The 24,021-nt window shown below is 34.9% G+C and overlaps 1 protein-coding gene across 12 annotated transcripts in view; it reads left to right on the top strand.

Moving 5' to 3' along the window:
* FOXP4 (forkhead box P4) overlaps positions 1 to 24,021 on the top strand; it is a 166,773-nt gene that overhangs the window by 73,028 nt on the left and 69,724 nt on the right. For all 12 annotated transcript variants that reach the window (XM_026719940.2, XM_026719942.2, XM_026719945.2 and 9 more), the window contains exon 3: positions 18,241 to 18,330. In XM_026719940.2, the coding sequence (XP_026575725.1) occupies positions 18,241 to 18,330 (90 nt within the window). The remainder of the gene's footprint in view (positions 1 to 18,240; positions 18,331 to 24,021) is intronic.

Genomic DNA, 24,021 nt, shown 5'->3' with positions numbered 1-24,021 from the left:
CTGGCTGGCCTTGCTCCCGCCTGTTTTGGGGGCTGTTTTCAGTCATTTTTCAGGTGAAAAACCAACCGGAAAATAGCCTGGAAAACAGCCCCAAAACAGGCCAAAAAATGAAGATTTCAAAATCTTAAGGTTTTCTTCTTATTAATCTGGCAAGCAGGCAAGAGAAGTAGCAGTTCCTTGCTAAGCCTTACTTCCATGGCCTCCTAGAAAACTCAAGAAGAAGCAGGTAATCAGCTAATTACTTCAGAAGAATTAGATGCTGGTTAACTGATTAGTGGAAAAGAACACTAAGAGCCATTGATTGGTTGCTAAAAAAGAAGCATAATACAAAACTGTAAAAATACTTCCTTTTTGCAATTTTGAAAAAGGAAACTTTCTAAAATGCAATCTTTGCTCTTAATCTATATATTTTAATGACAGCTTATATTTGATGATGTAAGTTTTTCACTGCAGCACATAATTGGATAGAATAAAAGTGTGTGGAAACAACCCCCCCCCCGTACTATACAGTATTCTGTATGAGTTTGAAGTTTGAGTTTAATTTTAGTTTCTAAAAACTTTCTTAGCTACTTTTTACTTACAAAAAATTGACATTGCTACTGAAATACAGCTTAAAGATTAAAAAAAAATAAGTTAAAAGCCCCCAAGGGAAGTGTTTGATATATTCTCCCCTACCTACTAGCCACAACAGTGTTTCCACACATGTGATTCATGTGCTTTCAAATTTTTGAACTTTGGGGCTGGGAAAAGTGAATTTCATAAACCTCTCCCTTTTATTGTAATAGCTGTAAATTTTAAAGTGAGTTTTCTATTGTTCAAAACACCATTGGATATAGTTTGAGCACCCTATTGCTCCAAGCACCAAAATAAAATATCAGATTATTTCATCCCATTTAGAAACAAACTATTATCTCCTAAGATAATTCTGTTGGTTCTGAGTAACTGCTTTTTAAAAATACAATGAAATAATACTGGCCCATCTGGAAAAACCATTTCATTGACAAGGTATAATATTTATTTTGTCTCTTTGGAACCAGTTTTATGACAGACATATGTTATATTAATGTTAAGTGAAAATAAGCTTTTAAAACAGAGCAGTTCATATTAAACAGAGTTAAGGTGTATCTACATAGATTGGAGAATAACTTGACCACATAAAACTCTGTTCAATGGATCTGATCACATTTCAAATATACGTTTGTAAAACATTAGAGTATTTTAAGATAAAAATGAAAGGTTGGAGCACTTAAGTGATCATCAGTTTTCTATTACTTTGCCTGATTTATAGTTCCTAAATGAATATAAAACAGACTTTTTTAAAAAAAATGAGGAGAGAACCTGTTTCTTCCATCCTTTGTTAGTGATGCTTTTGACCAAGGAGAATGATAGATAAAAATCGAAGTCCTACATAGACTTTGTAAAGAGTTGGTAACATGTGCCTATAAAAAAAATAATGAGCTTGTAAGTTAGAGATATTTCTTTCAACAAATTGGAAAAATCTGATCACATGTTGCTGCTTTTTTATATCATTTAGTTCTGATCATATAAAAATAAGCAGATGTAAGTGTGCATTTCAGAGTGATAGCATTTCTTGATAATAGCTATCCAAAATATGTGATCAAATGTTTTAAAACTGCTGAATTTGGAATATGATGTTATTTTTTAGTAGGTTAGTATAACAAAATGTGAAATAGTACGGCTTTTCCATATTTTTCTGATTAAGTATTTTTTTAGTAGTTGCACACATGTATACATAGAAATTTAGCCATCACATTGTTCCCTTTCAGGATAAGTAACAATATGCAGAGTGCATTGAAAGAAATACAGTGGTAGCCCCTAGAAATTGAGGGTTTGATTATACTAAAAACAGAAATAATGTTTCAATAATTTATACCAACACAATTCACTGCATTTCTCTATATTTTTCTGTCCTTGGAAACTGTACTTGCTTCCATCATGTCCACATATGGCTTCAAACTTTGCTGTTTATCCTTTCAGCTTTTCACCTCTCTTTTTTGAGGAATTCATCTACTCCATTCATCCATGACTTGCTGAGTCTTTCCCCTTCTCTCAATTCATTCACTCTTCCTTTATATATTTGTTTTGTGATTTGATCCTGCTTAATTTTCATTATATGACCAGATCACCTCAACATGTTTCTTTCATATTGGCAGTCTTTTTTTGCATTCAAGTCACAGACATTCATGACCCATTCACCTTGACCCTCTTTTTCACCATAACATTTCTTAAGTGCCATATTCCCACTGCATTAATTTTTTGTGTTTCTCCTAACAAACCTAGCTCCCTCTTCTATATTAAAAGTGGCAAACCCTATGCTTTTTTTACACAGCCACTTTCATATATTTCAATATTCATTCCTTAAGATAGGACACAGACTATTCATTACTTTTTGATCAACATTTGCATATCTTACATTTCCACCTCTATTATTTACCATTTTAATAATCCTATTATTCCAAAGTACATATGTTTATTTACTTGCTGTGGTTTACAGCAGTACCTTGTATTTGTTCATTTCATTTTTCCCTGTGAAATACAGCTTTACTGATGTGTGATAAATTGATAGATCATTCTTATTCCATTATATACTATTTGTTGCAAATCATCCAAGCAACATCTGTGTGTGTGTGTGTGTGTATGTGTGTGTACGTGTGCACACGCACACACACACACACACACACACAAATTATCCATTAATATATTAAGCCATCAAGGGGACATTAGACATCCATATTCCATGCTCAGTTTGAAGCATTCATTAAGCCTTCTATTTATTCTCATGCATAGTTTATTTCCGTAATATGTTGCTCTTATTTTTTTCAGTAGTTCTTACCTCTACTTTCATTTTCACATTTAACCAAAATAGTCCATAATTTAAGCATAGTGACTTTAACAATTTTTTCTCTAAATTAACAAACATGCAAAGATTTTCTTTCAGAAAACATTCAGAATTTGTATCATCCTTATATACCTCACTAATTCTTATAGACATTCATTAGAGGCCATTAAGTCAACCATGCTTTCAGTGTTATATTATTTCCTTTCTTATGTGAATATATGAATAAACTTATAGCTGCATGCAGAAATTTAGGCACTTTTGGTCAAACTATATGTTTAAATAAACCCATAAGTGAATGTACACTGACAGAATCTCAGTAAGGTATAAAGTTAAACATATCTATTTGCAAATTTGAAAGCATGCTTATTATCCATTTGTTATTGTTTATATGTAATTTATAAATTAAAAATAAACCAGTGAATATGTGAAGTAGAGAAGTTTGGATGCTCTCATTGATTCAATTTTTTATTTTAATTTGAAGTTGTTAATGAGTGAATGTCTGCGCACACACCAGTGGTGGGATTAAATTTTTTTACTACCAGTTCTGTGGACGGTAGCTTAGTGGGCATGGTGTGGCTTGGTGGGTGAGGCAGGGGGAGGTTACTGCAATATCTCCATTCCCTCCCCACTCTTCTAAGCACTTTCTTCATTAGGTGAAAATACCAGCTTTCTTCATTAGGTGAACTTACAAACTCTTATGAAGCAGGGGAAGAATTATTTAAAATGGTGCTTAATATTTTGTGGTGGCTTTGAATTTTCTATATTTCTACTTAAATATGACTTAAAACATAAACTGTTACTGCCACCATGGAGCGTAGAGGGAAAGGCAGCATACCAGTTACTGGAAGCAAAGGTTCACATGTTTCTGCCACATACAAATACTGTGTAACTTTCAATCATTTTCCTTAATAAATAAATAAACAAGTATGATGTTTTTGACTCATTTGTTTAATTGGGCACTCTTTAGTTTTAGGATTTGTGTGGAGAAGAGATCATGGTTTTGATCACATTTATGCAAAGATATAAAAAATATAAAAGGTTCACAAACATTTGAACACCACCGTATATAAAAAATATTTTTGGACATTTTCAGTTGTGATAAAGAAATTGAAATTACATAGAACTTGTGGAAGTCAAAGCAAGTCCTGGAAGAATAAGAAAAATCTCTGTTAGAATCAACTCAGAATTGTTCAGAGTGGCAAAACAGAAGCCATAGATCACCACAAATGACCTGATAAAAAGTTCAGATGACATCAGAGTAGTTGTTAATAGGTCTACAGTAGAATATTGCATATAACAGTAATCTTGCCAGAAGACTTTTTCTGTTATCACAAAAGTCATTATCAGTATGTGAAAGAAAATTTGATATACAATTTGGAACAAAAGTGCTTTTGACTGATGAAATAAAACCTGACATATTTGGCAACAATTACACAAGAAAGAACTGGACTAAAGAACAAACGTCATATCTAATAGAAAATAACACCTTGCCAACCATTAAGCATAATTGATGGGTGCACATTATTTTGGGTTTTATGGTAGCCAGTGGCATAGGAAATAATGTACAAAAAGAAGAAAGGATTCAAATATCAACGTATACTAAAAGCCGATGTCTCATTGTCCTTAAATGAAGATATTAAAGACATTGGACATTTCAGCAAGGCAAAAATCCCAATCAATCATAAAATAAATAAAAATTGGTTTGGAACAGAATCCCAGTGCTGAGAGTTGAATATTCTTGGAAATCTATGGGAACATTGCATGCATGCATAGAAACCTTAAAGAAATATTTCTGAAACAGTGATGTTCTGTATGAAAAAGTTATTTAAAAAAAAATCCTAAAGCAAAAATAGATTCTTTGTTAATTACAGGAAATCATTGTATGTTGTTAATTTCATTAAAGGAGGTATTATAACAAGTTCAAACATCAGTAACTGCTGCATTCCTTCATTCATATATATTTAATATCAACACAACTTTTTAAAATGTTCAGTTTTAGGTGTACGTGAACATTTTATTTGTTGCTTCACACTTAGCATTCTAGCTGTTCTTATTCCAAGTAGTTCTCAAGTTATAACTGTAATGGAGCTGCCTATCACAGTCATAACTCATGGTTGTAAAACAACTTGTATAACCAACTTGATATTACAATATTTTTTGTAGTGCTTGTTAAGCAAACACTGTGGTCATTAAATGTGCTGTGGCATGTTTTTGCCAAAAATTGAAAGCAAATTTTGGCAACACCATCATAAAATATGTGCTTGTGACTATGGGATGCTCCAAATGGATGTAAATGCGGTCCGTTTGCCAAGCATCTGAAGTGCAATTACATGATTGTGGGAGGGGGTGTCTGACTAATGGAACTTCCAATCTGGGTTTTAAATACTCTCCAGGTAGGTCTGTCAGAATTTCAAATGGTCACTCAGTGGTTGCTTATAAGTCAAGGTCTAGCTGTGCTCTGGTTATTTGTAGTTACACCATAAAGCAGCAGTTGAAAGTCAGATTTACAAACTTGGATGCATTTACTACATGGTCTACAGTCCAGAGCATATTGAAAATTAGTATCACTTTGAGAAATTCAGTAAATATAAAGCTCCATTTCTCCTCTAAATACTTACATTATCTCTTAGCATTGGAAATAAAGGGGTTTTAAAATAGAAACATTTTGCTAGTTGTCTAAACTGAAATTTGTTTTAGATCGTGATGCATTTTGGATTATTTATATATTATGTATTATTGTTATATATATTATTTATATATTCATAATGTAGAACAGAGTTCGACTTTGCGGACTGGCAGGGGAGAAAGGGGCTGGTTCCATATGAGCAGTGTGTGCTGTTCCATTTGTGAAAGCGGCAGGCATGCACACCTGCTACTTGCACAAATAGAGCACGAGCTCACCCACTGCTCGTGCAAGTGGGGATGCACACATAATCACCCACCACTTTGGATGGCCTGGTCCTGTACAGCTCATGGCCGGGTAATGGGCCATGGCCCAGGGGTTGGGGACCCCTAATATAGAACATTAAATGTGCTTTTATTAGATGGGAAAGTGTTTTAATATGATATATGAAGCATTTTTAAAATGTCAGTTTTTCAACATCTTGCTGTCTTCAAATGTCTACCTTGTCTTTTACTTTGAATACTTCCATTGATATTTCAATGTATCCAAATAACAATAATCACTACTTGTTATACTAGGTTAGATAAGAATACAACTGGGATTAAGAACTGTCGTGGGTCTCTCTTCCCTTTTAACTCTTGAATTCAGACTTTATATGTGAGCAGTTACATCAAGGATATCTGAAGAATGAAAGAATACCTAGCCCTATTAGATTACTATAGAGTGGTCTGGTTAGATTAGGACATACAATGTTTACTTCTCATGGTGGGTTGCGCAGATAATCCATTTCTTTCCCATAACCTTCTACAGTAGGCTTTATCGCTGGTATCAAACTAAAAGTAATTACTAAAGGGATGCTAAGCCATGCAATCACCTAAAGTTGTTGTTTTTTTCCTTATTTTTTGTTCTGTTTGTTTTAGGAGAAGGCAGAGAAAAGACAGTGCCGCATGTCTGCTTTGGCATCTTTCCCAGACTGTTCAGTCAGGGCATCAGTTTGTAACCAGTAGCTCAAGTGATTTGTGGCCAAGTTCATTGTTTGGATTTTTTTAATTGTTTTTATTTTACTCACTTGATTTTAATCTCTTGTTTATTATGCTTTAATTTGCAAATAATATATTTTGGCATGTTGCTTAAAGGATAAGCATGTTTCATATTACCAATCAACGTAAGCACCAAAAGATGCAAAGTAAAATATATAAACCAATTCTTTTTTTTAGTAATGGACATTAACATTCTAAATACAAACTAGATTTGAAATCTGAAAAGAAGGCTATTTAGGCCTGTCACAAAGAAATTAATGTGGGCTTTAGACAGGTGTCCTTTGGGCATCATAGATGGACTGTCACTGCGGTAAAGATCCAGTCTTGTTTGGTTGAAATGCTCATTATAAAACTAAACATGAAAAGTGAAATATCTGGGTTCATTGTAGATATTAAGATGGCAAAGATAGTGTCATTGTATTTACTTCATGAACATTGTTGATGGCAAACAAGTGAAATAAGCATAATTTTGTTTAGCTGGTCATAAAAGTAAGAAGAATAAGGGCAGTGTGCTAAATAAAATAAAGAGGAGAAAGGCAAAGATATTTCAATAGAATTAAAGATCAGAATAGTTAAAAACAACTGCCTGTCAAGGGAATATATGATTGTGAAAGCTGCACATTGAGAAAGCACAAGAGAAAGAAACAGACCTTTTGAACTCAAGGTTGGGAGTTGATAACTAAGAATATCATGGACTTCAAGAAGACTTAGTTCATCAATTCTGGGCCAAGAAAAAGGCTGATGATTTGAAACAATGGTCAGCAAGCAGAAACCCCTTTGGGGATGGGATTTGAGGTGAGCTTAAACAAAAGATTGATTAAAAATAATGATTAAGCTTGTGAAGATTTAAAATAATAAGAGAAAGGGAAGGTAATAGTTTTTATAGATAGACAGAATTAAAAAAAAAACACTTTAATGTCCTTGGAAGGAATATTGATTGATTATGTGTCATCAAGCCAGTTCTGAATTTAACGACCACCTAGATTTTCTCCATGACAATTACTCCCTCGCTTGATTTTTCAGGTCTTCCAATGGTGGTAGGGTAGAAACTGTTAACAAAATTTAGGCAAGTTAAAGAGACATACAATAATCAAGAATTGAATTTAATTTGATGGGGTCTAACTCAAAGGAAAGGTAGATTTTTTTAAAGATATTCTGGCCCAAGGTTGTTGGTTTTTTTTAGAAAGCATTGTACTAAAATCCTGAATTTGATATGGCAGTGGAGTGAAAACTATTGTTATTCAGAATGTACAGTATTGCTGTTACTTGAAAATATCAGCCAATTTCAAGTTGTACTATTTGAATAGTGCACAAATGGTTAACCAGACTTATTCAAAGGGCTTATTGGCATCTTCAAAACTCAATTGTAACTCATCTGAATTAGCTAAATCAAATGGTATGAATATTTTGATTAATGAAATTAACTCCATGAATTGTGGAATCATATCAATTGTATCTTTTAAGTGTCATGTAAATTTGTCACAGCAAGACACTGATAGTGTGACAAGTTCCTTTTTAGACCAGTTCATCATAACTCCCTGGGAATGGGCTGAATTATTCTATAAAGGCATAGCAAAAATGAAAAAATAAAATACTTTATTTGCTACTTACAGTACTATATCATAAGCTTACTAATGAATTGTAATAAGTTTTTCATCTGGATTTAGCGAAGGTCCTTCTCCACCTGCACATTAGCTTCACTATATTTAGTTTTGAAGTTTCCTCTTCCTCCCCTCCTCCCCCTTCTCCTCCTCCTTCTCCCTTCTTCTTCCTCCTGCAGTTTCCCACAGGTGCAGGACCTGCTTTTTAGATCAAGAACACAATTTCATGTCCACGTTAATTGTATTCTTTAGTTTGGTCTTCTGAATGGGCATTAGCCATCAATGTTAAAATGGTAAGTGGTGTAAATAAGAGTATGTGGTGGTGCTTGTAGAACATGGCTATCCCACTGTAGGTATTTTTCCTTCATTTCTCTGTTATTAGTGCAAAACCCATCTGCTGCTGGACTATATCATTGTTAAGAAGGGAAATACCTAAAGACAAATGGAGCAAGTGCATCTCCATGACATGTAAAAGATGCTGAGCACTTTTGGTTGTTGGCCAGTACTCGGTCTGATACAGTGCTACTGGGCAGACTATCATTTTATACACTTTTGATTTTAAGTGAATTGGCATATACCTATCTCAGGTCACTTTAGTGATCTTCTTCCACCATGTTGCATTGACCTTCACAAGCACTGTCTCATTAATGCCACCATCACTTTGCAAATGGGATCTTAAGGGGAATTTGTTCTCACTAAATGTCTATGAAGATTCTCAGTTATCCAGGTCATAGTTGTCTCAAAGGTTTTTTTTTTTTTTTTAAGGCAGCTGAAGTGATATTTTGAGGAGGAAGAAGAAAAAGGTGATTTGCTTCCTATACAGGAAGCTTCATTAATTGTACTGGATGGTGGGGGAGATGGAAGGACAGCTACTGAAAGCTGAGAATAGATGTTTGCGGGGTGGGGTGGAGGAAAGGATAAGTTCTGACAGGAGGAAAGAGAAGGGTTGTGTTTCTTTAGAGTCATCTGGTCTTAACACTCTGAGAGCTGTTGAGGCTACTTGGGGTTTTATCTGTGCCCTCAGAGTCACTTGAGAGGTATGGAATCTTCTTGGAATAGCCAAAAGGACTTCACTGTATACTGAAGATAGTGGTGTTGAATTCCTCTCCCCCTGTTGAGAGACGGCTGTTCAATTCTAGCATATGGACTCTTTTATCTCTCTTTCACACCAATGATCCTCTCTATCCAAAATGTGGACTTTGCTATCCTCCATGAGTGACTCTTGTCTTTGAAATGAAGATGGACTGCTGATTTTTTTGTACTACTACTATTATTATTATTATTGAATGTTTCTTTTTTACATCTCAATCAATATTAACAGTGCTGTGACATTTTTTTATACCACTACATTCCATATCTAATATAATCTATACATTCTATTTCTATACCTTTTATATTTATATAATACAGGTTCTTTTATTATTTCTATCTTTTATCCAGTCATACCATTTCTCCCATATTGCATAAAATTCAGAATCTTCTTTTCCTTTTAATTCTATAGTCATCAATTTCCGTACATTCAAAATTTTGTAGGATTACTAGACCTTCAGATGGTATATATTCTTTCTTCCAACATTGCGCAAAGGCTATTCTGGCTGCTGTTGTTATATGTAGCACCAAATATTTTGTCCTTTTGTTATAATATTTTCCTTTAATTTACCCCTAGAAGAAATAATTCCAGGATAAATTCTATTTGACTTCCAGTTAAATCCTATATGTTTGTATTTTCTTCCAGTATTTTTTTCGCTCCAAGGACATAACCACCATATATGATTGTGCCATGTCCTTGTGAAGTAGTTGTTTCCATTAGCTATCTAGAAACCATTTGGATTCATTTTCTGGATTGGACCATTAAAACTGATGCACTTGAAAAGAGGGGAAAAAAGTAGTGGAATTCCAAAGGAGCAATTGTTCATTTCTCCATGTTTATATCACATATAATTTCCAATATATATTGAGGTATTGCTAAATTGGGCAGTTCTGTAGATTTTTTTTTGCATGTTTTTGTGAGATCTACATATTGAATAACTTTTCTATGACAGTTCATTTCCCAGAGGACAATCAGTTTGAGAGTAGGCAGTATAACATCTCGATTTTATGCCACTCTTGATCCTATGTCTAGTCTTATTCAAAAATCAGTTAGAAATGTTCATAATCATTAATCTCCCCCCTAGTTATCTTCTATTTCATCTTGTAGTTGTTTTTCCATCTTCCCATAATTAGATGTTTTACAGCATTCTTTCAGCTCTGAACTCTTTGTTCACGTTATCCTTCTTCCAATTTGCAATGGCGCTTTTCATTTGTTTAATATTCTCTGTTGTACTTAATATATGGAATACCTGTGGTTAGGTTCAGACTGTACACCGTTGCTTGCTTTAATTGTTTTAAAATTAATTTAAATTAATTAAATTAATTTAATTTTTTTCCTTTGTAAACTTTAATATTTCAGAATGTATTTCTCCTTTCACTTTTTGCTTTAATACTGTAGCTAACTCTTAATCCTTTTTTAGTCTTTTTCATAATGGATACAATTTTTTTCTTATGCTAAACAACCTTTGACTCACTGTATCAGCAGAAAACAATAAACATTACGTTTTCCTGAATCATAGTGCTATTACATTGGTTTCCCTCACTCTTTCCACATAGCATAATTAGATTGACCATAGTTTTTGGCTCTACACTGTACATCCCATCATCATCTCAGATGCAACTCAGAACAAAAAAATATGCTGCGATACACCATTTGGACTAATTGGAGATTACAAACAGACAGGACAATTTTAATGGTGTATGGATTCTTAATATCTGTCTTTCTTGGCTTTGTAACACTTGACTCTTGTCTTTTTGAATTTTGTTTTAAATCTCTGTTATCTGGATTTTTTCTGTTTTTCAGTTGTATAGGCATAACTCGATTTGATTAATTCCATCAAGTAATTCATCTTTCACTTGTTAATATGCACCAATTTGACTCCCTAATCAGTAATTAATTAGTGTTTTCTTTCTGTGGACCAATCTATCAATTAGTAACAATGTTCCTTTAATAACAGTAACCACAAAGAAAGAATTAAAAATGGCATTAAAGATACCTTGAGTATACCTTGTATAAATGGGAACTACCTTGTATGGCATATTTTGAAAGTTGAATTAAGCAAGATAGGGAAAATAAGAATATATACAGTGTCTATATATTTGTCTATACATATGTTCCTCTTAAAAATATTTAAATTAGATACAGGTATGTTCTGCAAGGAAGGAGCAAATGGAGACATAGGTTTCAAAGCTTAATATAGAGAAATTGAAGAATTGTCAAGTTTTGCTTTTTGTAAATTAATTACTAATAATATAAATTTTCCTCCATATAATTCATGCTAAGTATAATTATTTTTTAAATATTATTGATAGGAAATTTATTTATTTTCATGTTTGTTTACTGCATTGCTTGTTAATGTGCTGTCACTGATTGCTCAAAAGCACCCTGCATTTTAATCCTCAACATTTTTTGCTCCTTTAACTTTAAATTACTGCTGTATAACAATTTAAACCATCAATAAGGCAGCATAGAAATTATTTAATAATTGTATGTTTAAAAATTGGATCAGGTGACTCTAGTCTGCTCATCACATGCTGATTGACTTTTAAAATGTATTTATTTATTTATTACATTTCTATGCCACCATCTCCCCTACAAGGTGATTCTGAGAGGCTTACAAATTATCGAAACAGGTGAAAATAATTAAAAGATTAAAGAAAAGTACTAAACTTGAAACAAATTTTGACAGGTCTTGAAATCTCATATATTTGTCTGAAAGGAGACTGTGGCTAATCCTTAGTCACCAGCAGTTTCTCTGGCCATTAATTGAATAGTATGTCTAGTAGTTTCCTGATTTATTTCATTTTATGTATTTATTTGTGGCATTTGTACCTACCACCATTGCTAGACTTGTTTTGAAGTTGTTTGTAATAGTGAAATTGTATTTTTTCTAAGACTATCAAAACATAGCTTTGAGACTAAGGGAAGATGATTTCAAAGATGGAAGGAGAGTTCTTTCCCACTCTCATCTGATATAAGTAGGATGAACAGAAAGGAATGATCAATTCTATGCTGGCAAGAATTTGGAAGATCATGTGTCTATAAAGATGTTAATTCACTCTGTGTGTGTGTGTGTGTGTGTGTGTGTGTGGTTCTCAATTTGTCTATATGATATCATTTTGAGATACTACATGGTATCTAGGTGCAATCCGGGATGCAGTGTCTAGTTTAAAGCTTCTAAGGCTCAGGATTTCAGTAACTTTGAGACCATCCATTCCCAATTATATTTGCCCATCCAAAAGGTCTAGTATTATTGTCTCTCTCTGTATCCCTTTCCCTCGGAAGCAACAGTAATTACAAAAGTGAGCTTTTTTCAGTTGGTGCTTCTTTCTGGGGAACAGCATTCACCTGGAAATCCAAACTGCTTCTCTCCCCTTGGTTTTTAGGAAGACGATTAAAACTTGACAGTTCAACAGGCCTTGGGTGCTGGAATCTTTTAATGTTGTTCCAACTTTGGAGTACACTTCTTATGTAGTAGATGTTCCCAATAGTTATATTTGTTAATATGCTTCCTTTTTTACAGTAATTATGATTATAATTTATGAGTAGGGTGTATATATGTGTATATGCTGCTCAAAATTCTGTGATTGGAGAGGCATATAAGCCAATATGGAAATAAAATTAATAATGTGCGTATTAGTTATATATTCATGTGTATTAGACACATATGCACTTTGTGACATAATTACAGATGATTGCCAACTGTTGTGATGGAATTCATTCAAAATTAGCATGTTTTGGAAAAACAATTCTAACCCCAACCTTTCTGCAACCTGGAGCTACCTATGCAGCTGATTCCTATCATTGAATGCTCTGTTTTTTCTTCTCCCTTTGTTGATTATAGCTGAGGGAGGGGAGGAAGTATATCTGTGAGTGAGCTGCATAATTGTCACAAGGAGACCCTGATGTGAGACTGTAAAGCCATGTCATTTTTTTCCTGTAAATCTTGTAATTTCGTGCTTCAGAGCACAACAAAGTGAGAGAGTCAGCAGGGAGTGAATTAAATTCCCCCATGAGAGCTCCTATGGGGTGGGCCTCTCCATTCTGTTCACAGTTCTCTTGGCTCTTGTGCACCATGCTGTGCATCCCCACAATCAAGCACCAGGCCTTATGCTGCCTCCTGTGTACCAGCCTGGCTTGGTGCCCTCTTGACATGTTCTGGCACACATCACAAGTTGTATTCTTCTTCCCCAAACTACGACCAACTTAATAAACTCACACTGTCTTTATAGGGTTCCCAAAGCCCATAAAACAGGGGGCAGTCCCAGCTGTCCCCTTGAGAACAATGCTCCCATTGGGTGGCAAATGCAATAAAAATGGGGTCTTTTGGAGACTTTATACAGCTGGTTGCAGCATCACAATTTCTGCTGGCAAGCCATCTTTCCAATCGGTATGGCATTTGTGCTATGACACAACCCTTTCCTAGACTTGCTCAGAATTTGTTTTAAACTTTGGCAAATTAATTCAGGAAGTGAAAAGAAGACATGGGAAGTATTAAATATTGGGTTATTTCTATGGAAAAGTTTGACAAATAAGTGTTTTAGTTTGTTTGATCGTTGTTAAAAAATAAAGTCACCTCCTTTTTGCAGAATCTTTTTTTCTTTGGCAAAATGTACTTTATAGTGATTTTTGAAGTTATTGCATTGGGGCAATAATATTTTAAGAGGTTCTGGTTTAGTCAACAGTGTCACAGAGCTGTATGAATCCAAGACAGGTCACTACAACTATCATAAATGAAATCTGACTGTTTTGAATTGATTAGCCTTCCTTAAGCAAAGGAAAACAAGCATTTGGCAAAGGTTGTTTCAACATACTGTTAAAAGGAAAATAAGCTGTTTAGGATACAGTTATAGTGCACAAAAATGTTCTATGAACAATTGCCACAGTTGTTTGAAAGCCTGATGGTGCAACTGAATTTTCAGAGTATTGAATTTTGAATGGGAGATTTCTTTTTATTGTTCTTATTTTATCTTGTGCCTAGGTAAAGTAGAAACAAAATAAAAACATTTTAAATATCATTCCATAAAATGGCAATCTCAGTCTTCCTGATTTATTCAGCCATTTACACTTGCTTCCCCCCCTTCCTCTTTCCCAGGAATTGACTGTTGAGACTTTCTTTTCTGTTTATCATTTTTTCTTTCTTCTAACATAACAGCTAACAATATAGTGGAGACAGATCAAAACTTTCTCATATTTTACAATAATCCATTGCATTTTGCAACTGTTTCATTATACAGTTAATCAAACTTAAGCTCAGTATATTTTAGAAATCATGGTTAACTGTTGTAAAATTTGTCCCTCATTTTTAAAGGTTTAATTTATCTAAATCATCACAATATTAATATTTTTTAATTGCTACTGCATACATACTACTGTATTCAGTTACTGTCCATATTCTATAAAGTATTGCCTGCATTTTATAATACAGTAAAACTATTAACTTGGGGGCGGGGAGGGGGGGGAGAAAAGAAAAACAGTGAGTTTAGATCCAGGATCTTAAATGTATAGGCATTTAGTCTGATATTTTTCATACTTTTTGAAAGCCTCAAACTGGATATGATTTTTGGCTTTACCGGTTCTGTACATTTTATAAACCTGATTTTAAAGTTTCTTTAAACTGACAGTTATGTTCTAAATGTTTATACAGCATCTACAATTACTGTATGTAGGGAATTGGGTTAGAAATTGATTGTTATAGGCACCTTTTAGTGGCTTTTGTGCAAACAAGGGAAATATCAGTAAACTTACTCTTTAGTCATTCAACTCCTTTAAAGGTATAAAAGCAACATCATCCTATTTTGTAGTTATCATAGTTTAATGAAACACCTGATTTTCCTAAGAAACCATTCTAAGAACAATAAAATTCCATAACTTGGAATTTTAAGGGTACTTTGCGAAAGATTTTCTTTTCAGTAAATTTGCATAAAATATGAATTAGTTCACTTAACATGAATAGTAAATATTAACTATGTGTGGTGTGCTATATAGAGCATATTTAAATCAAAATCCATACATGCATTTTACATATGTGTTGTGATCCTGAATTTTAACATCTTTAATTGATGAAGTTTTTAAATTATACTCCTATACAATCCTGAAAATAATTTTAGAAATGTTAATCTGCTGTGTTCAGAGGTGGAGAATGAATACACGCACACACACAAACTACAAAGTGTGCTCTTTATGCAATTTCATGTATATAGATATATTTCTGTGGTATGTTTCTAAAATTATATATTTCATATTTGTGATTCTTCATTGCAAATCAGATATTTATTTTTTTGATAGTACAGTGCAATATTTCTCTTGTATGTATGCGCAGTTAAACTGTAAGTGATCATTGGTGTAGAAAATCAGCTGTTCCTGCAAACAGAGAAAGTACGGTACTGTACGCAGGATTTTAAATGCCTGACGGAAAGTAACTTTGTTCTTTATGGCTGGAAATGTGGAAAATTAACAAGCGACTCTTTCTCTGGGACACACCCTGCAAGTACCTCTATTGAGCGGGGAGAGCACAGCCGGCCTTTGGAAGCCAGAGCCTTGATTTACGGCTGCAGTGTTGACAGCTCAGTGGAACCCACATGCTGTTTGCAGCACCGCCAAGCTGGGCTATGACCCGCTGACCTCTACCCTGTGCTCCCCCCTCTTGTCTCTGTGCTGTAATAAAAACCTGTCTTGCAGGCAGGGCTACAATGACTTTGTTGTTCAGAAATGTACCATTTTTTTTTTCATGAAATTCTTTTCAAAGCAAAAATAAGGAATGTATGAGGAAATGGGGCTTTGGGAGCAGGTTTGTTTGTGCTAGAATTTATTCTCTACTTGCAGTTCTCCGCTGTTGGCTCCTGAATGGAACTCCTCTTCTCAGTATGCTTTCCTCCCCCCCCCCCTCCACTTCTGGGGACAACCCCTCTAGTCTGAAACACCAGGGCACACTTTTGAATGCTTGCATTCTTTCACAAGTTCCCTACTTTATGTGCACCTTTTCCCACTCTGTTTTCTTCTGAGTGGCTATCAGGATTACACAAAAAACTGAAAAACCAGCCATACTGCCTTTCTGAACATCTTGTGTCTCTGAGGCTCCAGAATACAGTTGTGTTCCATTTGGAAATTGAACATTTGATAGGGTACAAGTTGATTCATGTCTATAAAATGAGAATTTAAGAGAATTAATGGCTCATTTCATTCACCTATTCTCACACCTTGGTCTACCAAAGGGGATCTTCTTTTAGGCCAAGGAGTAACTTAAGGTAAATTGAACTTCTGATTAATTACATAGACACGGCCAGTTATTTATTTATTTATTTATTTTATAATGACAGACGAACGGTTTATCATTGCTTTCTTAATATAATAGGTAATACTTTCCATTTTCCTTAACTAGCATGGTCATTCATACTGTCTGGGGGGTATTAACCTTATCCAGGCCCACCCCAAGAAAAGGCAATATTGTAATTATTTTATGGATATGTGTGTGTGTGTTTAGCTTCAAGTTCCTTGAATTTTAGAACTGGACAGATTTTTTTTTTAAAGGCGCAGAATACCTGATTTAAGAGCTTAGTGGTTTGCTAAACCCCATAAAAATTCAGATGGGATAAGAATTACGATTCAAACTGAGTAAAGTTTTTGTGTGTGTGTGAGTCTGTTAAAGTTGTGGGTATCTGCCCACTAAATAACAATACACAAGAAGTGGAGACTTTTCTTGAAGCTGCTCTCTCAGCAGATAGAGAGCCAGAACTGGTTTTCTTTGCTTTAATGAGAACTTGCTAGTTAAAAGCTGTTTTCATGTTGGTAATCAACATGTTTCTTCTAGTTGCATGCTATCAATTTACAGTAGAAAATTATTTACAGAGAGCTTTAAGCCCTTTACAATATAACAGAGATAAAGAGAAGTATTTTGAATGTATGTAGATACTAAGTTACCCTTATCTAAGCTACATTCGAGGTACAGTATATATCTAAAATACAATACACCCCGTCCTAGCATGCTGTTGCACATTTCTGATTCTTTCTGCATTTTTAACAATGCCCTTTTTTACTGAAAAAAGTTTTAAAAGTAACAATGAGGAAACTTGTGGCCAAATTCACGCGGTCTTGAGTCATATGTTATATCCATATGCAGAACATATATTGTGAAACATTGACACAAAGCTTAAGTATTCTTCTGAGATATTAATGGTCTGAAGAAGGGATTGGTGATTTGCATGCCATTCTCTCCATAATTATGTATCATTTTAAGAAATAACTCCATAATTATAATTTTAACTTTTATCCTAATATAATACATATTTTGTAGCAAAAATGAACTATCCTAATCAATGCATTGCATTGGGAAAGGTATGGAAGTAGTGTGTATACGGTGAGAAGGAGAGCAGTGCATAAGTGAAAAGAAAGCCATTTTCTAATCATTCCTTGAGAAATATAAATTAATGGTTCATTTTTTCCTAATCTGATTGCATTGGCTTTTTACTTTGAGACCAGCTGAAATCATAAACATTATTATATGCAATATTTATCTTGAATGGGATTTGAATAGGAAGTAGGGAGCAAAGAAAGAAAGCATTAGTGGAGTCCAATCTGTCAGATAATCTATTGAGTTTTTCCCCCCTGCATTTAACATCTTGTGTGTAGATTTGGTTTGTTGATTTGTTTGTTAGTATTTGTTTCTTTGTTTCCCAGGGTATTCCCACTGAGTTTACCAATCCAGTCAATTTCCATTCAGTTTCCTTATGCAGCATTTGAAATTGCTAAATTATTCAGTAAGCTCTAGGATATTTCAGGGCTGAAGATGTATTTCTTCTTACATAAAAGAATACTTAACAAAATTATATCACTATGTAGGAATCATACTGTTTGAATTAAGTCTATACTTTTATCAATGATACAGACTTTTAGAGACCCTGCCCTGCCCTGATAGCTTAAACATGTACATAGTTATTGTAGCTCAGAGTTTATTGCTTTTGAAGAAAACTGGAAAAAGAGTTGTAACTTTCTCCTCTTTATTCTGTCCTGTATTTGTTTCTCTCAAGGCTCTTCAGGTGGCAAGGCAATTCCTTCTGCAGCAGGCAACAGGGCTGACTTCTCCCACCAGCAATGAAAATAAGCAGCCGGCTGTTCAGGTAAGTGACAGCAAAAATGTGGGTGCTTGCTATTAAACCTAATAGGACATGAGAATGTTTAAAATTCTACTTCGAATGTATATCTAAAAATCTGAGCTCTTTGGGGTAGCTTTAAAAAGCATTAATAATTCTGTAAATCTTTTAGCAATTGAAGGTATTTTTTGCCTTGCTAATATTATAAGCATGCTTTTCATTGCTATGATGCCTTGGTAAGGCCACACTTGGAATACTGCATCCAGTTTGGGTCACCACAATGTAAAAAAGATGTTGAGACTCTAGAAAAAGTGCAGAGAAGAGCAACAAAGATGATTAGGATACTGGACATATAACATATAAAAATATAAAGAATTGTTGCTGGAATTGGGTATGTCTAGTCTGATGAAAAAAAGGACTAGGGGAGACATGATAGCAGTGTTCCAATATCTCAGAGGCTGCCACAAAGAAGATGGAATCAGGCTATCCCAGTGGTGGGAAGCTGCTGGTTTAACAACCGGTTTGGTGATGGTGCACAACTTTCAGAATTACTTACTTTCTATGTTATTCTGGGGAGTAACACAGCTGAGACACGGCAGTCTGCTCTGCTGCATGAATCAGCTGAGAGGGTTTAGGTAAGTAAGCACAGAGACAGGTGGGCGGGTTGACCTGATCGTCGCCCAGTGGGCGGGCTGAGAGAACCAGTTCACTCAACAGCTGATCATTGGAGCTAGAGGTTTGCCCAAACCAGTCCGAACCAGGAGAATCCCACCCCTGGGCTATACTCCAAAGCACCTGAGGGCAGGTCAAGAAGCAGTGGGTGGAAACTAATCAAGGAGAGAAGCAATTTAGAACTAAGAAGAAATTTCCTGACAGTTAGAACAATTAATCAGTGGAACAACTTGTCTCCAGACGTTGTGAATGCTCCAACACAGGAAGTTTTTAAAAGGAGATTGGACAACAATTTGTCTGAAATGGTATAGGTTTCCTGCCTAAGCAGTGGGTTGGACTAGAAGACCTCCAAGGTCCCTTCCAACTCTGTTATTCTGTTCTGTTCTGTTCTATCTCGTGGTATAGAGCATTATTATTATTCTCATTATACTCATTATAGAGGTGAGGAAAACTGTTACAGTGCTGATGCTTTCTCTTAGGTGGAAGTTTTGTAGCTAGTGAGAATTTGTCTTTTACGTTCTAAACCAGCACTTATTCTGTATTGTCACTCATTGATAACGTGTGCAGTTTTGACTATCTTTCTTGGTGGCCTGTAAAAATAATTGTGATACCTGTTATTAGAATCTAGAAAACAAAAGCTTCAGAATTTTTTTTCCCTTTCACAAAAGCTCATCCCTCTTCAAATAATGTCCAAACTTTGGCTAAATAGCATTGTTGGTTCTGTATGATTCAGAAAGTATTGACACTCCCTTCTCTACCCATTATGTGACTTTCGAACTAGAATATTATCACAGTCACAGAGCTGTTGCTGTTCTGGCATCTAACATTGTGTGGAATATCATGTTGTCATGTTCTGCATTGCCCTTCCCCCAAAAGTGATATCTAGCGATTGCAGTGGGAATGGAGAAATATATAGCATTATGTCATCACATCACACTTTTGTAGACATTACAAGAAAGAGTGTGAAAGAGACAGAGAAAGAGGTAGCAGCTTTATGCTTTTTGTAACATCTAATTACACCCCGAATCAGTTACACCTCAAGCATCAAGCCTGCTCTTTAACTTTAAAATGGTAAAACTGTCCTCTTTTCAGCTTCAAATGTCCCTAGAGACATTGCCAAAGTGGAGGTCATTGTACATACCAGCCAGGGTAGTGGACTTGGGATATGCAAAGGGTTGCCAAATGAGCATAAATTAAGGTCTAAAAGAGGAACAGAGAAAAGGAGGGGAAGCCCAAGTGAGTGGAAAATGACAATTTTAAATAGCTGTGAGGGGGGACTCTCCCTTTAGGCTAATTAAATTTATTGGCATACAGCGGGATACTTTATTAGAGCCACACAGGTTTAATTAACAAAAGAAAGTAATTAGTGTACGCTATACTGAAACTGAAGGTCCTACCTATATATCAGTCTGAATTCCTTCTCAAATCTGCCAGAAATCACAGAAAAACCATAGAAGAGGACATGGAGAAGGAGAGCCTATTTTCTGATTATCTAGAATGCTCAAAGTGGCTAAATCCCTGTGATAATCTTAATATTTTTTTTGATCTCATGTTTTGTTTTAAGTGCATCTCAAATAAAACAAGGGGATTATCTTGTCTATGGTTTCTCATTCTGTTTTGCATGCGCACACCCTGTCCTCAAGTGAATATGCCCTGTTTCCTTCTTAACCAGATTCTATTTATTTCTCACAGAGGCTGTCTGCCTCTGAAATTGTATAGCTGAAGCTGCATTATGTTCCTTTGAAAGCAGGAGAAATTCTTATTTCTTGATGCCCAGCATTATTCGTTTCATGATCAGATGAAGACATTATTATTACCGAAACTAAAGTTTTTTGGGCCAAGATTCACTTTTCAAAGAAAGGCTAATCTCTGGACACCCCCCCCCCCACACACACACACACTTTCTACATCTCAGTAACCCAAGCCAGATCAGAATCCATTCTGGAAAAATAGTTTAACTCACATGTTCTACTCTCACTTCACTTGTATGATGACTTTGCTTAGTTCAAGGGTCTTCAAACTTGGCAAGTTTAAGACTTGTGGACTTCAGCTCCCAGAATTCCTGAGCTAACATGACTGGAAGAGGAATTCTGGGAGTTGAAGTCCACAAGTCTTAAAGCTGCCAAGTTTGAAGACCCCTGGCTCAGTCCAATAATTTTCAAATGAAGTCCTTCTGTGAGTTTTCTGTTAACTTTCTTGTTTTTCTGCTGGAGTCTTGAAAACGCCATAAAAATGACATTAACTTATGAAAGTTTGTGAGACATGACAGAATCCAGATCCACCTAGAAAGATTTTTTTTGTATGTCTCTCTTCCTTCTCCTTCATCACACCTGACCTGAAAGGAGAAGCCGTTCAGTAGAGGGAGCAGAAAAGCCACCAGTTTCATTAATGAGTTTAACTGAAAGTGAAGAAGGCAAAATCATTGTTGATATTAAGAGCAATAATTCATCTGAGCTTCTCCTGAGCCAACAGTCAGCTTTTTCCAATAGCTTTTTCAGGAAGGAAATGCAGTTACTAAGTGGAAAACATATTTAAAGAACAAAGGCAGTAAGGGTGAAGTCAGATTCCTGTAATCTGTGAGTCTCTCTCCTTTTTTACTTTTGCGTGAATACACATGCCCATATTTCCTATTGTTTTTCATCCCTTTTTTCTTTTCATTTTTTTTTAGTGATTATTAAATGTGTGAATCTGGATTCTATCTAGCCGTCTTTGTAAACTAGTCTCATTCTGTCATTTTATGTTTACCTTCCCTTTCACCTTCACTTGTTCCTGATCTGTTTTCTCTCTCCTTCTTTGTTTTTTACGGTCCTTTTGCTTTGTCTCTTTACATTACCACCACTCTTGGTCCACCCTTTCCCGTCTCTTTTCTGTCTGTCTTGATAACTTTCTCAATGTTAACAAAGCCTAATGTTCTCTCTTTCTCTGTGTCCCCCTTCTCCCCACTCCCTCCCCATCTTTTTGTGTTGCAAAAGCATTTGTGAAAATTATAGGTATGAGTCAGGCATAATTCAAAACTTAACAGCCTCTCTCTCCTCCATATTCTCCAGCAGTGTTACTGAAGGAGGATCCAAATGAAGAAACTGGATTAGCCAGACTATTTTTTATTTATTTTGGAAAAGACATTTATCTAACAGTGGAATGGTGTGGATGAGATTGACCAGGAGTTTTCTTCAGGTGGGAGAATTGATAGAAAGTGTGTTTGTGTGAATGAAGAATGTATTGAATAAGACTAAAATGTGGGCTTGTTGATAGAATGTTTAAAAAATGACTGCAGAATGTCAAAGTATTTTGAATTTGAACTTTTATATAAATTCTGCAGCCAAAGACAAGTCCAAATGAAACAGGTATGCTTCCATGACCCTAAGAGAAACAAAACCAGACTTTACCCCTGCTCTCCCCCACCACCCCCGCTTGCCAGGCTTCAATCATTGTTTGAAGTCCAGTAGCCTCTGAACATCGCTATAATGGTGTTTTCCTTTATAAAGAGGATAGAAAGTATTAAAACAAGCTGCACAGCTAGAAAGGAAAGTCGAGCTTTCTAATGTTAAAATCAGAGTTATTGCAAGTTTAAACACATGAATTGGATATGGTGTGGCAGAAGAAGGAAAGCAAAGATCATGTAGCACTTTTAAACTTTTCCATTCAGGCTTGGTAGCATGAATACTATCTATATAGTGTATGCATGAATATTGAGAAAAGCCAAAACTGTATTGTCGACCTTACTGAATAATAATATCAGGTACCAAAATTGGCCCACTACAAAAAATGATGTTTTGTCAAAATATGTTATTTTTATATCTCTAATTATGTCTTGTAGTGGTATTTTAATATATTGAGTAAAATTGACTACTTGTTACTCAAATCTTTTTGAATTTTGGAATGGACCAGACCCTGATCCATTAATCTGGTATAGATGGAAGCTACCTTCTATATGTAGACAGACTCTTAGTCCAAAGTTTGAAGTTGAGAAGTTTTCTACAGTAACAACTTCTCAAACTTAAATTGTCTCATTTTAACATCATTCATTGACACTCTGTCTTGTCAATTCCTTTTTTTTTTTTTTTTTGGGGGGGGGGGTTGCCTATACAACCTCCCTATCGGGCTTGTATAGGCAAAAAGTATTAAAACATTGAATCTATTTCAGTTTGATAGTTGTATTTATAATGTGGCTTAGTGAGATAAGTGAAGTGCCTGTCTATTTTATTTAGAATTCACAAAATTACTGTAAACCAAAAAAATTAACTTTAGGCAATTTTTGTTGTGGTTGAAAAAGGCACTCAGATTAGAATAATTTGTGGAACTTTAATGTTGAGGAAATTCAGTGTATATGAACTTTGTGAACTCTGATGCATATCATCCAAATTAATGTGCGAAAAAGAATTATAATGTTTCATCAGATTTTTTTTCAAAGTTCACAGTGCTGTTTTTAGCTCATGAAAACTTCCTTTCAAACTTGTCTTAGGGTAAAAAAAAAACCTTCTAAAATATCATTTTGAACATTATGTGTGTGTGTCTGTGTTTCTGTGAGTGTAATATAAATCACACATTTAGGTACAAATTGTATGTATTTTAACAAGAGGAAGTGAGGGAGGGAGGGAGGAAATTAATTCAAGGAAATCAAACAGCCATTCACTAACCTCTGTTTCCTCTCTTGTTAAGAGGAACATTTCACATCCATTAGGTTTATATCATTTGCATTATATTGAAAGCTGGGAACAAGCATCTGATATTAGGAAAAGTATCCCTAATATTTTATAGATTTTTAAAATTGTTTTTTTAAAAAATGATTAACAGCTACACTGTAACTGTCATTTTATCCAGGATTTCTGAAACTTGACATTAAAATTAGTTACATAGATCAATGATAAGCCTGCCCTCCCTTCCTTCCTTCCTTCCTTCCTTCCTTCCTTCCTTCCTTCCTTCCTTCCTTCCTTCCTTCCTTCCTCCATCCCTCTCCTCCCCTCCTTTACCCTTTTTGACCAAGTGAACAAATCCTAACAATTCTACTTGGCATTCTTAGCTATCTGCTATTTCATTTCTTCTTTG

The sequence above is a fragment of the Pseudonaja textilis genome, chromosome 3, assembly GCF_049901715.1.
Source record: "Pseudonaja textilis isolate UNSWEBS1 chromosome 3, rPseTex1.2, whole genome shotgun sequence".
Classification (NCBI taxonomy): Eukaryota; Metazoa; Chordata; class Lepidosauria; order Squamata; family Elapidae; genus Pseudonaja; species Pseudonaja textilis.
This window is presented reverse-complemented; position numbering and strand designations above follow the sequence as displayed.